Source organism: Macaca mulatta, chromosome 4 (assembly GCF_049350105.2).
Source record: "Macaca mulatta isolate MMU2019108-1 chromosome 4, T2T-MMU8v2.0, whole genome shotgun sequence".
Lineage (NCBI taxonomy): Eukaryota > Metazoa > Chordata > Mammalia > Primates > Cercopithecidae > Macaca > Macaca mulatta.
In genome coordinates, this window is record NC_133409.1 from 73992735 (window position 1) to 74005098 (window position 12364).

Below are 12364 nucleotides of genomic sequence, written 5' to 3' on the forward strand. Positions count from 1 at the left end.
TTTTTTTTGACAGAGTCTCACTCTGTCATCCAGGCTGGAGTGTAGTGGTGCAGTCTCGGCTCACTGCAACCTCCGCCTGCTGGGTTCAAGCGATTCTCCTGCCTCAACCTCCTGAGTAGCTGGGATTACAGGCACCCACCACCACGCCCAGCTAATTTTTGTATTTTTAGTAGAGATGGGGTTTCACCATGTTGACCAGGCTGTTCTTGAACTCCTGACCTCAGGTGATCTGCCCGCCTCGGCCTCCCAAAGTGGTGGGATTACAGGCGTGAAACCACCGTGCCTGGCCAAGAGCTGCTTACTTTTTACCTTCAGACACAAAGACTGGGAAACCTTAAGCAGGAACAACTACTTGCTTAAAATTGCTTTTATGAGATATTTGACAAAAACATGTAATGTGAAGCTACAAAGGCAAAGGTATTTACAGATCAAGACCAATCAGGACAGGGTCTCCAAAATATTCCCTAAGTGTTTAGCTTTCTCTAAACTTCCTTTTAAAAATGTCTGTAAAAGAGCAGTGCTTTATCCACTTAGCATTTTAAAACCTCAATAAATATACATTTATTTATGTAGCTTCCTCCCTAGCGATTTTCCCTGAGAACCTCAGATGTAGTCATTTCTAGCCTAAAAATAGAATGTACAATGTAGATTACATCATGCAAGAGAAATTCTCTGGAACAGGTTTTCTTTGAAGTATGTGGGTGGAGAAGATCCTTTTTGAAATAAAAAGGCACTATCACAGTTAATGTACTGGCTGAGCTGCGTACTGTCAGTGGTCACATGCTCTGGCCATGTCCTGGGCCTCTTGGGTGTTTCTGGGGTAGGATGATGCAGCTTTCATTTGAGCATGTCCAATGTGGACCAGATCACACCGCCATCCACACGCCAGATCGCCTTTGAAGTTCCCAGGGAGGAAGAGTTGTAAATTAAGTCCAGTTAGTACTTTATTTTCCTTTCCACTTATTATTTCAAACAAGTAAACAAGGACAAAACCTCACCACCCTTAGGCAGTCTTGGCATTCTCCCAGATGGCGTCCCCCATCCTGCCTCATTATGTGCGATTTCCAGGGGAGCCAGGCCTGCTTCTGTGGTTAATTAGGCTGGAGAGGGAGGAGGTGATTGGACTACCAGGGGGTACTTGGGGAAGGAGGAAGCACTTGCTGGTAGGGTTGAGACTGCTCTGGGTTTTGTGAAACGTGGGCTTCAGTTTAAATATTTACTTAAATACAGTTTTAAAATCGTAAAGAGGATGGATTGCATTTAGACAACTGGAAACTGGTGAGAACACTGAGAACAAAGCTTTGAGGAAAATACGAGGATACTATGGTGTATTTCTAGATGTGTGCAGGGGGAAGCAGTTTGAAGAACAAACCACTGGAGAGTAGCATATTTGTGAGGGGATTTGAGGGAGATAAAGCCAGATCGTGGAGGTGGTGCGTGAAGATGTGAACTTTATTCAGTAGGCAACAGGGAGATGGTGAAAGTGTTACTTTTTATTTTTTTATTTTTTAAGGCAGAGTCTTGCTGTGTTGCCCAGGCTGGAGTGCAGTGACATGGTCTTGGCTCACTGCAACCTCTGCCTCCTGGGTTCAAGTGATTCTCGTCCCTCAGCCTCCCGGGCAGCTGCGATTACAGGCATGTGCCACTACGTCCTGCTAATTTTTGTATTTTAGTAGAGGTGGGGTTTCACCATGTTGGCCATGCTGGTCTCAAACTCCTGACCTCAAGTGATCTGCCTGTCTCAGACTCCCAAAGTGCTGGGATTACAGGCGTGAGCCAATGTGCGCGGCTGGAAGTGTTTTTATTTTCTATTTTTTTTGAGATGGAGTGTTTCTCTTTTGTCGCCCAGGCTGGAGTGCAGTGGTGTGATCTCGGCTCACTGCAGCCTCTGCCTCCCGGGTTCCAGCGATTCTCCTGCCTTAGCCTCCTGGGTAGCTGGGATTATAGGCGTACGCCACCACGTCCGGCTAATTTTTGTATTTTTACTAGAGATGGGGTTTTGCCATGTTGGCCAGGCTGGTCTCAAACTCCTGACCTCAGGCAATCTGCCCACCTTGGCCTCCCAAAGTGTTGGGATTACAGGCATGAGCCACCGTGCCCAGCCTGGAAATGTTTTTGACAGGAGAATAAGAATGTTTGGTTTAGTTCGGTGAGCATTTTGTTCAGTGCATACTCTAGGTCAGGCAAATGTGCACAGATTGGAGACTCAAAGAAGTCACTGTCTCTGCCCTCAGGGTGCTCTCAGTCTAGCAGGTGACAGAGAGTTGAGCGTACAATTTCAACATAACGCAGTGATTCAGTGCACATGGCATTCCAGCGCTGTGGAAGACAGAATCGGGAAATGTAGCCTCATGTGCAGTCATGGAAGACCCTGGAGGTGGGATGCTGAGTTGCTTCTTAAAAAATGAGTTTACCAGAAGGAGAATGGAGAGGGGGCTTCCAGGCCAAGGCACAGTGGGAGCAAAGGCAATGTGGTTATAGGTAGGTGGTGAGAGGTAGTCAGGGGAAGTAGGACTGTCTGTCACTCTCTCCTCCCAGTACCACCGCAGAAGCCTCCAGTTTCGCCCTTCATCCAATGCATCTTCCATACAACAGCCAGACTGGGTTGCATCTGAAAAGCACATCTGGGTCAGGCGCAGTGGCTCATGCCTGTAATTCCAGCACTTTGGGAGACCAAGGTGGGTGGACACTTGAGGTCAGGAGTTCGAGACCAGCCTGGCCAATGTGGCGAAACCCCATCTCTACTGAAAATACAAAAAGAATTAGCCAGGTGTCATGGCACATGCCTGTAATCCCAGCTACTTGGGAGGCTGAGGCAGGAGAATCGCTTGAACCCAGGAAGCAGAGGTTTCCGTGAGCTGAGACCACACCATTGCTCTCCAGCCTGAGCAACAGAGTGGTATGTCTCAAAATAAATAAATAAAATAAAAGTAAAAAAATAAAAAGCACATGTGATCCTGTGATTGCCAGATAAAGTCCCTGATAACCTCTCCCCACCTTGACCTTTACCTGCAACTCCCTGAGCCCACCCTTCTGCTCCTTTCTTCAGGTTTTTCCTCAGGCAGCGAGGACTCCCGTGCTGTGCACAAATGTGCCCTGCTCCCCTCCACCCTCTTCATCTGGCTCACCCCTTCTCGACTGTCATGAAGGGTTTAGGGGTCGCTTCCTCCAGGGTGCTGTCCTTGATCGCCCTCTCGCCCACTCCATCAGGGAACCCCACTCCCCTCCCACAGTTCTCCATGTCTGTGCCACTGCTCTCATCTGTGGCTTTGTCATGATTTCTTCATGTGTAAGGTTGTTCCTGCTATAATATACGTGCTCCTGGAGGAACTGTGACTTTTTTTCATCTCTGAACCTTTGATGCTTTGCTTGAGTTAGTGAATGTGTGGACGCACCTCTGTCTCGTCTGTCCAAGGATCTGTCCTCTTTACTGCAGGAAACAGTTCTTCTCTGAGTCAGCCCCCACCCCACTCCCCAGTGTTCTAGGCCTTCCTCCTTCACCCCCGGCTAACAGAACCCCTCCTTTTGCCCTGCCCTGTTCTCATGCTTCCCCTCCCTGTTTTATTAGAGCCTCTGCCTTAGGCCACTATCATATGTGATTTCACAGTAACTCCACAAGGCAAAGATGTAGATATAGCACCCATTTGATGGACAAGTAAATAGACCCTTAGGAGAATTATATGTCTTTTCTTTTTCTTCTTCTTTTTTAGAATTAAATTTTTTCAAAAAAATAGACAGAAGGTCTCTCTACATTGCCCAGGTTGGTCTCGAACTCCTGGGCTCAAGCGATCCTCCCATCTCGGCCTCTCAAAGTGCTGGGATTACAGGAGTGAGCCACTGCGCCCAGACGAGAAGTACATTTTCTGTATAAGTACCACGCACTAACAGATTGTGCCACTGGAGTGGCAAGAAGTGCATTTGCTCATGTCACACAGCTGGTCAGTGGCGGAGCTGGGATTTGGACACAAATCTGTGCTCCTAATTCATAGACGCTACTGTTCCGTAAGACTTGGGTAAATCAGATGATGCTTTGCTTGCTAACTAAACCAGGTGATGAATTGTTTTGTATGGAATAGAATCCTAGATTTACTTGTTTTTATAATGTGGATTTTTCAGGTTGATTTGATGGGAATTACATTGATTATAAAACTGAGTGAATTTCTGTGTATGGGAATTATATCTCAAAGGAAAATAGAACAAAACCGAATCTCTCAACTTTAGCTGGTTGTTCTAACTACTGCTGAACTTGAGTGTAATCTATGTCACTAGCTGGTTCTTCTGTGAAGATGGGTTTTAGTATTTGGAAAGCATAGAACGGGAGATTTTTAGCTTCTTACACCAAGAAGGAAACATGAATTATCTTACAGGACAAACCTAGTAATAGGCAAATGACTACTGCGATTAGATGACTAAATGGCAGAAAATATTTTTCTAGGACTGCTGGGTGTGGCAGGAATGTACTTGTCATCTTTTTTAAAAAAAAACATTATTCATTTGTTATTTTTAGCATTAGGCTTCATCCGTCTCCCTCCCACTTTACTACAGGAGACCGTAACCTTTCTGAGTTCATTAAATCAATAAAGCTATGTTACCAGTAAAGAGGAAAATTTTTCATTGAATTTGTGCCAGTGTTTAAAACGGGAGCGTTCCCCTGTAATTTTGTTATTAGTAACTTCCTTTCACAATGAAAGATAAAGAAAACCGCCTTAGAGTAAGTTTTTTTCAGTCTTCTCATTTTTATGTTTTGAGCATGGGCATTAAAAGAAACAAAAGCTTAATCTCTATAGAAGTTACATTTTTTACTTTTTTTTTTTTTTTTTGACAGGGTCTCACTCTGTTGCCGAGGCTGGAGTGTGCAGTGGCCCTGTCTTGGCTCGCTGCAGCCTCGACCTCCTGGGCTCAAGCTATCCTCCCACCTCTGCCTCCCGCATAGATGGGGCTATAGGCGTGCGCCAACCACACCTGGCTGAGTTTTGTATTTTTTATAGAGATGGGGTTTCACCACGTTGACCAGGCTGGAAGTGTTTTTTTTTTTTTTCTCTTTAAATTTTTGTATCATATCTTGATGCTTGTCTTTAAAAAATAAGAAAACATCTAGAAACTTATCAGTATTTAAAGAATTTAGGAAAAGGGGGTGGGGTGTCTTGGATTAAAAAGAACTGATTTTGGGCATTTTAGTTTTTGATGTTAGAAAAAAATATCTCCAGAAACATCTTGATAAATGTGGTCAGGTAATACATTACTATTTTGGTGATTATTATCATTGAACTCTACTGAATCTCTAAACTAACATACTTAATAGCTAAAAGATTATCTTTTATTTCTTCCTTTACCCTTTAAAATATGTATCTTTGTCTTTCTTTTATGTCACCTTCTGAGGAATTGTTATAAAATGTTTTTCTTTCAAGTTAACATTACTTTAAATTTGGGCTGGCTTTGAATGCCAAGGCTGGTAGGATATTGAAATGATGTAAAGTGTTCAATATGAATAGGGCCACTAAATGAGAGTGTGGTAGTCTTACCTCCTTGTCTGTAGAATACCTAGGGGTATATGGGCAGAAATAAAGTTGACAGGTAAAAATGTAAATGAAAGTTGCTGAGGTCATGGTTAGGATAGTACACAGGTATCTGCCTATGAATCAGAAGACCTGAAATCAGGGGCCCTGTCATAGCTACTTGAGAGCGTCCCTGTGCCCCACATGTTGTTCACATCAGAATCAGCTTTGGGTCTGCTAGGCTGGTAGGGCGAACTTTTTACATGACTCTGGTCAAATCGCTTCTCTTCTGGACTTAAGTTTCACCTGCTGAGAAATGAAGGTATGGTAACATCAACTCCTTTGCAATTTCATTGCAAATGTTAACAGCCTTTCTAAATACTATAAGGTCTGTTGTGAGCCTATGGGTCCAGCACTTGTACCTCTTCCTTCCCTCTAAGGAACCCAAGCATCTGAATCTGGGGCCTCACCATACTTTTACTTGAATACTCCTTCAAGTTCCTCTCTACAACTTTGGTGAGTCTGTGGAAAGAAAAGTCAAATATTTCATATTGGTTCTTATTTAACCACAGATCTTCATTTAAGCTCTGTGACTGATTCTTTCTATAAAGAACCATGAGCTTAAAAATAAGATGACTATGATCTTTCAATATGGAATAGATATGTGAGTAAAGATGGCTTACTCTGCCACAGAGATCTACAGGGATGAAGACTGTGTAAGTCAGGGGTCTCCAGAGAAACAGAACCAGTGGGATGTGTGTATACATGAAGAGGTGTGTTTATGTGTTTGTGTAGGGAGAGAAAGAGAGAGATCTATTATAAGAAATAGTCTCGGCCGGGCGCGGTGGCTCAAGCCTGTAATCCCAGCACTTTGGGAGGCCGAGACGGGTGGATCACGAAGTCAGGAGATCGAGACCATCCTGGCTAACACAGTGAAACCCCGTCTCTACTGAAAAAATACAAAAAAACTAGCCGGGCGAGGTGGCAGGTGCCTGTAGTCCCAGCTACTCGGGAGGCTGAGGCAGGACAATGGCGTAAACCTGGGAGGCGGAGCTTGCAGTGAGCCGAGATCCGACCACTGCACTCCAGCCTGGGTGACAGAGTGAGACTCCGTCTCAAAAAAAAAAAAAAAAAAAAAAAAGAAATAGGCTCATGCATTTATGGAGAAGGGCAAGTCCAAAGGTCTGCAGGGTAAGTCAGTAAGCTGGAGACCTGGGAGAGCCAATGGTATATAGTTCCAGTCTGAGTCGAAGGCATGAGAATGAAGAGAGCTGACGGTGTAGTTCTGGGCTGAAGACTGGCAGACTCAAGATTGAGGAAGAACCCATGTTTCGTTCAAGACTGAAGCCAAGGGGGAAAAAAAGCCAGTGTCCCAATTTGAAGACTGTCAGGGGGGAGGAGTTCTCTGTTACTTGAGGGGGTGTCAGCCTTTTTGTTCTCTTCAGGTGGTCAACAGATTGGATGAGGCCCACCCACATTAGGGAAGGCAATCCGCGTTACTCAGTCTACCCACTTAAATGTTAATCTCCCCCAAAACATCCTCAGAGACACAACCAGAATAATGTTTGACTAAATATCTGGGTACCCCATGGCCCTATCAAGTTGGTATGTAATATTAACCATTACACAGGTGGATCACTTTGAGCTCGGGAGTTTGAGACCAGGCTGGGCAACACGGCAAAACCCAGTCTCTACAAAAAAATGCAAAATTAGCCAGGCGTGGTGGCATGCACTTGTGGTCTCGAGAGGCTGAGTTGGGAAGATCAATTGATCATGGGAAGCAGAGGTTGCAGTGAGCCGACAGTGCCACTGCACCTGCAGTCGGGGTATCAGAGAGAGACCCTGTCTCACAACAAAAACAAAAACAAACTAACAAACAAACAAACAAAAAACGCTCCAGTCAGGATAAAGATAAGAAGATAAGGAACATTGCTGAAATAGAGAAGTCATAAGGTTACTTTTCCTTTGCTTTTTATACTAAATTAAATTTTAAATGAACTCTACAGTGTACAGTTTATTGAGATACTGGTTGTCTTGAAACTTAATAAGATATAATCAAAACAACAAACGTCTTGATTTTTATAAGGTCTCCTTTGGGCTATTGGGGTGTTCCAGTCCTGTTGACTTTCCCACAAACCTAAGCATCTGGGTCCATGTTCTTCCTCTGAATTCACCTGTATTTTGTCCCAAGCTTTGGGTGGAGAGGTCTATGAGTGCTGAAGATTATTTAAGTGTTTCTGACAAAACTTTATGATTCCCTGTGTATGGTTTGGGACGGAACCGTCTTTACCTCTCAGTGCTGCTTTGATGTGTAGTCACATAAATACATTAAATAGTGCTTTCAAAAATACTTTTAAAACTACAGGACTCAGTGCAAATACAAGAGATTGTCTTCTTCCCCAATCTATGGTGATTGGCATAGACCTGGATTTTAGTTTATTTTATTTTGTCTTTTTTTTTTTTTTCCTGAGATGGAGTCTCACTCTGTTGCCCAGGCTGGCGTGCAGTGGTGTGGCCTCGGCTCACTGCAGCCTCCGCCTCCTGGGTTCAAGTGATTCTCCTGCCTCAACCTCCTGAGTAGCTGGTATTATAGGCGTGTGCCACCACAGATGGCTAATTTTTGTTTGTTTTTTTGTATTTTTAGTAGAGATGGGGTTTCACCATGTTGGTCAGTCTGGTCTTGAACTCCTGAACTCAAATGATCTGCTTGCCTCAGCCTCCCAAAGTTCTGGGATTATAGGTGTGAGCCACCGCTCCTGGCCTTTTTTGTCTTTTTAATCCATCATGGATGGCATGGGCATCTTTACCTTCTGGTATCCAAGGACTCCTTCATTTTCTTTTTCTTTCCTTTTTTTCTTTTTGGAGAGAGTGTCACTCTGTTATCCAGGCTGGAATGCAATGGCATGATGTCAGTTTTCTTCATCCTCCATCTCTTGGGCTCAAGCAATCCTCCTACCTCAGCCTCTCAAGTAGCTGGGACTACAGGCATGCACCACCATGCCTGGCTAATTTCTGTATATTTTGTAGAGACAGGATTTTGCCACGTTGCCCAGGCCGGTCTCAAACTCCTGGGCTCAAGCAATCTGCCCTTTGGCCTCTCCAAGTGCTGGGATTACAGGCGTGAGCCACCGTGCCTGGCCACTCATTCATTTTCTTTCCTCTTACATCTTCACTCTCTATACAACCTTCAGAAAATATCTGATAAAGTGTTTTACACTGAGACATAAATGAGTGTGATAAACTTTAATGCATTATTCAATCTAGGAATGTCTACATATTATTAGAAGACAAAGGAATCCATCTATAATTGTGGATTTTCAGGAATCATCTGGAGAGAAGATGTTTGGGAAACAGAACTGAGATTATAGTTTTTACTGAACCTTAAGTAAAGTGTCAGTTTGTACCCATCTGTCACTCTGGAATCTGGAATTCTCTAATATGGCAGGACCCGGAAGAGACTTGCAGTTTCAGTTTGAACTGTCTTGTTAGTCTAGAACAGGAGTCATCAGTAAGGCCGTGCACCAGAATCCCAGGATGTGCTTATGAAATGTAAACTTTCCTAGACCTCAGACCTAATGGATAGAATCTTCAGGTGTAGGACCTGGGCATCTGCATTTTTAAAAGCCAACAGGTCATTCTGTCCATTCAAAACTGATACCAGTAGGCCACCACGTTGCTAATATGGGTATACAGGATCTTAAGTGAGGTTAAATTCTTTATGGATGTTGACATTGTTTCAATGCACCTTGGAATGTCACTGTTTTGCTGACAAATGATGATGATGATCAAGAAATTCTTTGTTTAGATCTTGTGACTGTTTTTCTTTCATGCAGAAAAGTTGTGCAGCGACCAACCTAAGAAATAGATACAGAGAACTTGCAGAAGGTCTGGGAAATGCCCAGAATTTGTAATACTTTTCTATGGGGAGAGATTGGAGGGGGCAGAGCGTCCAGTGTTGGAAATCCTTCAAAGTATCATTTATCCAGAATGAAGGATTCACCTAGAAAGCTTAGTGTGAAAGGCTAAGGTCCATTTTGGTGCTCAGCAACATGGCAGAACTGAAGCTGCAACTGTTAGACCTGAAATAACCTCACTCTTCACACTGAATCCTTTACTGCAAGCATTGACTTACAGACCTTCTCTTGAGTGTTGAGATTGCTCTTAAGACCTTTTGAATCACAGCTTTCTGTTCTTTTCGTTCTTCTGCTGAGTCCCTGTGTTGGCAAGTCCCAAGAGCCTCTCTTCACCTATTATTAATAATTTATCTTTGCATGAAGGTAATACTTGTAGGTAATGCATTTTGACATCCTTGGGAGAAAGGAGAGTGGCTCCCAGAGTTTGGCTGCATTTCTTTACTAAATCATGACTTACGTTTTGAAGAAGTTCATAGGAACTTCTGTGGTGTAAACAGCTGCATATACTTTAGTTTTATTTAGATGTACAGATGGTGGTTATTCTCCAAGATACTTAGGAGTGTTCTAAGTAAAAGTTCTATTTGCCCTTATCCCTGAAGTCCATTTGCTTCTTATTGTTTTGAGTCATTTACTCAGAATGAACAGAAACATAAAGTCACTACTTTCATTTATCTGGCATCTGTTTGTGTGCAGTTCAGTTAATCCAGTTTAGGATCAGGGACTGTAGATGTGAAGGGAAATGAAGCAAAGTGAAAAAGCTGACTTGCAAATTGCATCCTGTTTTAAGTCAGGATGGTTAGAGTGTTGGCATTCTCCAAACATCATGCCTTTTTGGCATGTCACTGTATTGGGACCACTGGCTTTTTGTTTTTGTTTTTGTTTGGCTATCCTGATGAAGTGTAGTGCCAGATGACCCAGTGCATTTTTTTTTTGTTGTTTTTTTCTTTGAGACAGAGTCTTGCTTGGTCGCTCAGGCTGGAGTGCAGTGGCGTGATCTTGACTCACTGTAACCTCCGCCTCCTATGTTCAATCGATTCTCCTGCCTCAGCCTCCAGAGTAGCTGAGGTTACAGGTGTCTGTCACCACACCTGGCTAATTTTTGTGTGCATATATATATATATACACACACACACATATATACACACACATATATACACACACACACACATATATATTTTGTTTGTTTATTTGTTTTTTAGTAGAGATGGGGTTTCACTGTGTTGGTCATGCTGGTCTTGAATGCCTGACCTTCAGCGATCTGCCCACCTCACCTCCCAAAGGACCCAATACATTTGGATGGGAGGGATTGAGATGGGGTGAGCAGGCAAGGCTAATTTAAACCATGCAGACCAGCTGAAACTATTTTTTCTTCAAGTTTGTGAAAGGGATCACGTTTTCATTTTAACCCATGAAAACTTTTAATTTTTATTTAAATCACCTCTGTTTTTGCTTTAAGATCCAGCAATGGGAGCAGAATCTTGAGAAATTTCACATGGATCTGTTCAGGATGCGCTGCTATCTGGCCAGCCTACAAGGTGGAGAGTTACCGAACCCCAAGAGTCTCCTTGCAGCCGCCAGCCGCCCCTCCAAGCTGGCCCTCGGCAGGCTGGGCATCTTGTCTGTTTCCTCTTTCCATGCTCTGGTAAGTTCCTAAGGAAGGCTGTTTCTGCAGCATTCGGGGAGGGCTGTGGATGCTCCCCCTTTCTTTGGCTTGTTGCCATCAGCGCTTGTGGGACTTGACCCAACAACGGAAACCTAGAGGCCAGGTCACCCAGAGGCCACAGGCCTGGGGATGAAGGAGACCAGACATCGTGCTGTAGAGCCCCCAGTTTCTCTACTGCTTAGAGTCCAGCAGCTAGTGGACAGTTACTGCATGTTCATCTCTGTCTGCCTCTCCGTGTGTTCCACCTCATACCATCAGGAAAGTGGGATGCTGGAGAAGGAGCAACAGTGGGGTGAAGATTAAAGGATGGATTAAAGGTTGTTTTCTCTGTCCTGCAGAGCGCCCCGTTGGGTTTTTTGAAGTCACTCCCATTTTGGTGCCTTCTGTGTGTTGTGTCAGCTCAGCCTAGGGGTCTGTAGTGGTTTTGCTGACACTGCTGCCCACCATGGAGAGACCTGAATGTCATGACTTGTGTTATCCAGATGAGAGCTGTCTATATGGTGGATGCTTTCCTGGCATTTCAGACATGCAGTAGCTTTTGGCGATGGTCAGAATGCGTTTATAGCAAGCAGAGCTCGCTTCCTTAGGGCAACTGTTAGTTTTTTCTGCCACTCAAATACTAAGCCTTTAGATTTTTTTAAACTGTGTTTTACATTAGGTATGTTCTAGAGATGACTCTGCTCTCCGGAAAAGGACACTGTCACTGACCCAGCGAGGGAGAAACAAGAAGGGAATATTTTCTTCGTTAAAAGGGCTGGACACACTGGCCAGAAAAGGGAAGGAGAAGAGACCTTCTATAACTCAGGTGAGCTCTTCAGCATGGGAACAGCATACTAGAGTGAAATTCCTGAAACCCCTAATTTTCCGCCTGCTATAAATAATCAATGTTCATTCTCTGTTAAGAATGAAATCAGGCCAGGTGGGGTGGCGCATGCCATAATTCTAGCACATTGGGAGGGCAAGGCAGGAGGATCACCTAAGCCCAGGAGTTCAAGAGCAGCCTGGGCAACAGAGTGAGACCCCATCTCTACAAATAGCCAAGTGTGGTAGTGTGCGCCTATAGTCCCAGCTACTCTGAAGGCTGAATTGGGAAGATCGCTTGAGCCCGGGAGGTCAAGGCTGCAGTGAGCCATGATTTTGCCACTGCACTCCAGCCTGAGTGACAGAGCGAGACCCTGTCTCAAAAATAAAAATGAAAATGAAAGTTGATTCAAAGGAATCAATTCTTAGCATGCTCTTTTTTTTTTTGCCCAACGAAAGTGCACAAGTTGCCGCATCTATCCTGGTACTCC

At 44.0% G+C, this 12364-nt stretch overlaps 1 protein-coding gene across 4 annotated transcripts in view; it reads left to right on the forward strand.

Moving 5' to 3' along the window:
- Positions 1–12364, forward strand: part of TIAM2 (TIAM Rac1 associated GEF 2) — a 272790-nt gene that overhangs the window by 166904 nt on the left and 93522 nt on the right. For all 4 annotated transcript variants that reach the window (XM_015137091.3, XM_077999579.1, XM_077999578.1 and 1 more), the window contains 2 exons: positions 10866–11051; positions 11731–11877. In XM_015137091.3, the coding sequence (XP_014992577.3) occupies positions 10866–11051; positions 11731–11877 (333 nt within the window). The remainder of the gene's footprint in view (positions 1–10865; positions 11052–11730; positions 11878–12364) is intronic.